This window comes from Glycine soja, chromosome 3, assembly GCF_004193775.1.
Source record: "Glycine soja cultivar W05 chromosome 3, ASM419377v2, whole genome shotgun sequence".
NCBI lineage: Eukaryota > Viridiplantae > Streptophyta > Magnoliopsida > Fabales > Fabaceae > Glycine > Glycine soja.
In genome coordinates this window covers 16,223,028-16,228,698 of record NC_041004.1, presented here as the reverse complement: position 1 = coordinate 16,228,698, position 5,671 = coordinate 16,223,028, and the positions used below count along the sequence as shown (strand labels likewise).

The 5,671-nt window shown below is 33.6% G+C and overlaps 1 protein-coding gene across 1 annotated transcript; it reads right to left on the bottom strand.

Moving 5' to 3' along the window:
• Positions 1-588: 588 nt before the first annotated feature.
• On the bottom strand, positions 589-5,456 carry LOC114406202 (NADPH-dependent aldo-keto reductase, chloroplastic-like). Its single transcript, XM_028368844.1, has 7 exons — positions 5,197-5,456; positions 3,320-3,370; positions 3,093-3,169; positions 2,880-2,967; positions 1,693-1,968; positions 1,286-1,534; positions 589-838 (listed from the first exon to the last, which is right to left on the bottom strand). The coding sequence occupies exons 1-7, from the start codon at positions 5,314-5,316 to the stop codon at positions 752-754; spliced, it is 948 nt and encodes a 315-aa protein (XP_028224645.1). The 5' UTR covers positions 5,317-5,456; the 3' UTR covers positions 589-751.
• Between the last annotated feature and the right edge of the window lie 215 nt (positions 5,457-5,671).

Genomic DNA, 5,671 nt, shown 5'->3' with positions numbered 1-5,671 from the left:
ACAAAATTTGTTAGATATACCAACAATTATGCTGGTGCCCAAAGCAACACTCACATTACATGTTACTTGAATCAATCACTGGCCCGATCCGATCTGAGATTTTTAACACTATTGCTATCGACACGGGTCTCAACTATATGGGCTTGATAACAGGTTCACATAAATTCAACAGTTGACAATTTTCTTTGAAGAATCATTTCTATATAGACATAAAAATTTATAGTAAATTATCGTCATTTGATGTCATTATTATTTTTATTTGCACCTAGCATCTTCGTTTCAATATTCTTCAACATTGCCTCAAAAGTTATGTATGGACTCATTGAAGAAACGTGTGCAAAACAGTGGTCAGCTTAAAAAAGTTAAAGTACACAAATTTTCAAAACAAGTGCATGTAAGAAAAGGGAATCTGCAAACAAAATAAAGAAGGATGGCAACGCAATCTATGGCAATATGTTTTAAAACCTTTTTATTTATTATTGAATGATTATCTTCACATGAACTCTACTAAATAATTTTAAGCCCACTCTAATAGTGGAAACCAACTAAGAATCCATTCAATTATAGATAACATAAAGAGAAAGAAAAGGTTTCGAAAAGAGAGATTTGCATGAATGCCATGATGCAAAGTTTCATCAAACCAGGAATAAAATAAAATTTGCTCAAGTCAACAAAGGAGTATACTGATTCACAGTTTCACAGAACTCTCACTCCTCGATCCATTCACTTATCAAATTTACAGATAGATTTCTCAGATTTCACCATCCCAAAGTTCCTCAAGGGATCTGTAGGCACCATAAGTTTCATGGGCAAATGTGGTACCCCTGAGTAATCTTGCCTGCAACAACCACTACCAGTCATAAAAATGCTTAAAAGTAAATTTCACACCACAGTATCATACTCAAAACGAATTCCAACTGTCCATCCCCAAAATATAGGAATTAAGACAAATAGGGGTTTGCAAAATGAATCAGAAATCAATTCTGTATGTATTTTGATTACATGGCAAAGAATTTTCTCATCATAAAGCTAGAGCACAATACAAATATAGTTAGAGTTTAATGGTTATGCACTAACATGTGAAACAATTTCACACTATCATCCAATCATAAATCATATTTGAATTAAAGATAATTATTTTAAAAGTCAACAAACTTATCATATATGATGAATTGTGATTGAATGACTACGTAAAACTTTTTACACCGGCAATGTATAACTGTTTTTCTCATATAGTTAATATATTCAGATTTTAAAATACTATAAAGACTATCAAACGCTTTACCTGTTGAATCTCAGAAAATTTGGCGAGCAGGTCCTCAGGTATAGACCAGCCAAAAACATCAAAATTTTCCTTTATTCTAGTTTCGTTTGTACTCTTGGGAAGAACACTATGGCCCATTTGAAGTCCCCAGCGAAGAGCTACTTGTGCAGGCGTCTTGCCTAGTTTCTCCGCAATCATATTTATAACTTGATGCTTGAGGACATCACTTTTAAGCCAGGTTGTTCCAGGGGAACCCAAAGGTGAATATCCCTAAACATATTCAATAAAAAAATCTCAGATTAAATTCGAAAAAATTAGATACACAAATAATGTTTCATGACAACAAACAGATTGGTTTATGAAAATAGCCACTATAATGTGCAGACACAAAACATAGATCATTCAAGAGTTTAGAGTTGTAAACTTACAGAGAGGTGGACACCTTTGGAATTGCAGAAAGCCTGCAGCTTGTCCTGCTGCCAGGAAGGATGACACTCCACCTGGTTGACAGCGGGAGGAACACGAGCAATTAGCAGCAAATCCGAGAGCTTCTTGGTGGAAAAATTGCTTACACCGATGGTCCGAGCCTTGCCAGAGTCATAGAGTGCTTCCATCGCCTTCCAGGTGTTAGGTATGTTTGGTTGCACAAGATTTTCAGGCTTAAAGCCAGCTGATCCTTTCTTCATCGGAGCAGGCCAGTGGATCTGAAAAGGCAGATTCATCAGTTTACAACTGAGTATGTCGTAAATAAACTATTCAATGCATGCTTGGTTAGGCATTGGGAAATTGAATCTGGGTCTAAAATTGATTTTGGATACATTTTCACATGTTTGGTTTTATGTTGGAGAAGAATCCAAAAATTGATTCTAGGTTGAACCAACTTTGAGTAGCTTCTGCATTGGATCCAAAATTTTGTACTAAAATTTACTTCTAACTTGATTTTATAATAAAACATCCAAACATAAACCACTTCACTTCAAAATTAATTTTAACCAAAATCAATTCTATTCAAAATCAATTTTGTCAACGCACATGATACATCAAATTTTGAAAAATAAGTAAAATGAAACCCACATGCATTAGCAGTGAAAAATTAATAAAGATAAAAAAAACAAAAGTTGCTAAACAATGCAGCATACGTAGCAAATGCTAATTTAGACTCTGATAGAGATACCCATTAGTTAGTTAGGAGATTGGAGTTTGACAGTCGGAGATATTAGTTAGTAGAGTAATTAGAGAGTTAGTTTGGGGCTGAGATAATTAGAGAAATAAGTCATGTTGCCTATAAATAATCAAAGGGATTAAGAGGGAGATTTAGGTCCCATTTGGGTAAACAACTCAATTAAGGACTTATTGAATAAGCACTTATCATGTAACACTTGCATATAAGTTGTTTCTACAATAGAAGAGGAAATTGGGTTAAACTATTTTCATATAAGTTCTAAGTTGTTTTCATAAATTATCCTATTTTCACTCCAAATTTTGAAATAAAATCTAGACAAAATAATCATCATGTTCAACCCAAAGAGAATTTGGGGAAAATAAAATCATCAAATTAGCATAAAATTCTAACACCAAAAAGAGAAATATTTTGAGATTGAGTGATATTACATACAAGATACAAATCTACATAATCCAGCTGCAAATCTTTCAAGGTCCGGTCCAGTGCCAGTGGTACATCTTCTGGAGCATGATCAGTATTCCTACAGATCATCTTAAATCCTTGAGTTCAAAGCAGTGAAGACTATCATATGCATGAATCTACCAGAACTATTAATTTAGCTTAAAAATGGAAACCAAAATATTAATCTAGAATCTAAAAACAAACCAGAGTTTAGATGTAATCCACAAATCCTCGCGCTTCACTACACCCTCCTCAAACAGATTCTTCAACAAAGAGCCAATCTGCAACAGAAAGAATGAATCAATTCCTTCACACATGACATGACTGATACTACTTTCAATCATTTACTCCAGATAGCTAGTTATGCTGTTGAATCGAGATAACACAACACCAAACAAAAAACAAGAACAAACACATGTTGTGACAATTACCTCCTTCTCATTGCCATAGATTTGAGCACAATCAATGTGGCGGTAACCAACCTGCATCAAATTGATCAAATCAATGATCATGATCATTATATTGAATAACAAATTTCCAAATTGAGCAAGTCAAAATGTATACTAATATAGCTGATGTAGCTTATAAATGCATGTATAAAGAGAGAAACTGAAATTAGTTGGTTGATAGAACAGAAAATCAGAGAATAATTATCTTCTTTAGATGAATAAAGAATTTGGTACAAATGCAAGTGGATAAGAAATCCTCAAGAACAAGAGAAATCAAGACCAAAAATTAAAGGAATAAAACTAGAAAACTAGCACAAGAAACATGAAAAACAGCATGTTAATCTCTCAGTAAGTCTAACTAAGATACCCTCCTAAAAGGATTGTGCGCACAACACCACAAAGAAGCATGAAAAACTACTCAATACCAACTGAAGTCATTTGAAAACCGCCAGCCAGTAAAGATTCTAATTTTACATTCCAACCAGATACATAAAAAAATCGCAAACTGAGAACAATGCCAAAGCTTTTTGAAATCTCTCCAAGTGAAAATCTTTTAAAATTACCAAACAAGTTATTACACAGAAAGGAAACTGCTGGCCAATGCAAGACCAAATGAGTTTTAAAGCTCTATCTGCAAATCTAAGGAAGATAGAAATCTTTCAATTTGAGTAAATCACTCGTATCAATTCTATTAAGAACAATAGTCCAAACAAAGGATTTGACCATGGAGGCAGAAATCAATTTCAAAACTAATACAAAAAGAAAGAAGGATTATCAGTTGATAAAGTGAGAAACTCAATGTAGGATTTGCTAGAAAATAAACCCAAAGTATCAAGACTCAAATCCTCTTATTTGGATTAGAAGAAAGATAGATTGAATACAACACCACCAAAAAAAAAAAGCAGATAAAGAGAATTCCCCTAAACTGAGTTACAGAAGCATTGTGCAAACTAATATAACCGCTCGATATAGTATGATCACAGGTTTTATGCGAATAACATAATGTAACGTGACTGCATTATCTCAGTAGTGCCAAAATAGGATTTGACCCTATAAAACAAGTGATACACTTTAGACCATAATTCTCTCTCTACATATTCTGGGCACATACATAGTGAGAGGGTTATTTTTATATAAGAGTAAAAAGAATAAATTTGGACCACTCACCCACACATGGGTTAACAGTAGAATATTATGTAATCAATTAAAAGGTTTAGTGACTTTTAAAAAATCTCCCATAACTTGATTGTTTTAATCTTTAATTCTTCACCGTTCATACATACACACTTCATTATTTTGAAGAACACGACGTAATTTTATAATCCAATAGTAGATAATGATATTTTTCATTTCTCACATATCCAATAGAATCCGCAACATCAAGGACTAGTTAGTGTAATTATTAACAAGGTTTTAAATATCAATTGCAATCGCGTCGCTATTTTGTCATGTTTGTTGATGTCGCAACAAATCGTGGATAAATACGACCTATGCGGTCCCAATTAAGGTCGCCGACCATTAAAAAGCCTTGATACTATAGTCCAAATACTAGTTGTGGACCTATTTTTAAAGCATTGGCTAGTTAGTGTAACTATTAAGAGCAAGGTTTTAAATATCACATTGCAAGTTCGTTGCGTTTGATGATATCGTGGCAAATCACAGACAAATGCAACCTATGCGGTCACAAACAATTAAAAAGCCTTGATATTACCGCCAAATAAATCATGGTTGCGGAACGTTTTTTAAAACCTTGATTAACAGTAACAAACAGCAAACAACTTGAAGAAAGCTTATCAAATTAAAATAAAAGAATCCAAAAATGGCAATGAGAAGGCGTAAAATACACATAAAATGGAAACCTTGATGGCCGCCGCGACGGCTTCAGCAACAAGGCCAGGATCGGACTGCCAAGTTCCCAAGCCGACTGAAGGGATCTTGGCGCCCGTGTTGAGGTCGAAGAATCGAATATCCTTTGCCATTTTTCCTTTTTTTTTTTTTTCTCGCAATCCAAACAATTCAGAAAACCAAATAATGTTTGTTTCTGACAGTCACAGACACACTAGATCTCTTTCCGGGCTCGGGGGTGCGGGAGATTTATAGTGTTTGTTTTTTACACGTTACAGAAGAAGGCAAGTGGGACCGAGTTATACGAAAGAAATATTTATGAAAGATCTACACTCTAGTCTATCTCTGTCTATTTCTATTGTTTATAATAATAATAATATACATACGAAAATAATTTATAAAAGGAATACATGTGATATTTTTTAAGAGTTTTAAGCAATAAATTTAATTAAATATAATTAATAAAATTTGACAGATTACATTCTTAGC

Excerpts from the sequence above, each read along its gene's own strand:
- LOC114406202 (XM_028368844.1), bottom strand. The coding sequence starts at position 5,316 with ATGGCAAAGGATATTCGATTCTTCGACCTCAACACGGGCGCCAAGATC. Across the intron at positions 2,968-3,092 it reads TGGATTACATCTAAACTCTG|GAATACTGATCATGCTCCAG; the intron begins GTTTGTTTTTAG and ends GATGATCTGTAG. Across the intron at positions 1,535-1,692 it reads CCAAAGGTGTCCACCTCTCT|GGATATTCACCTTTGGGTTC; the intron begins GTAAGTTTACAA and ends GAATATGTTTAG.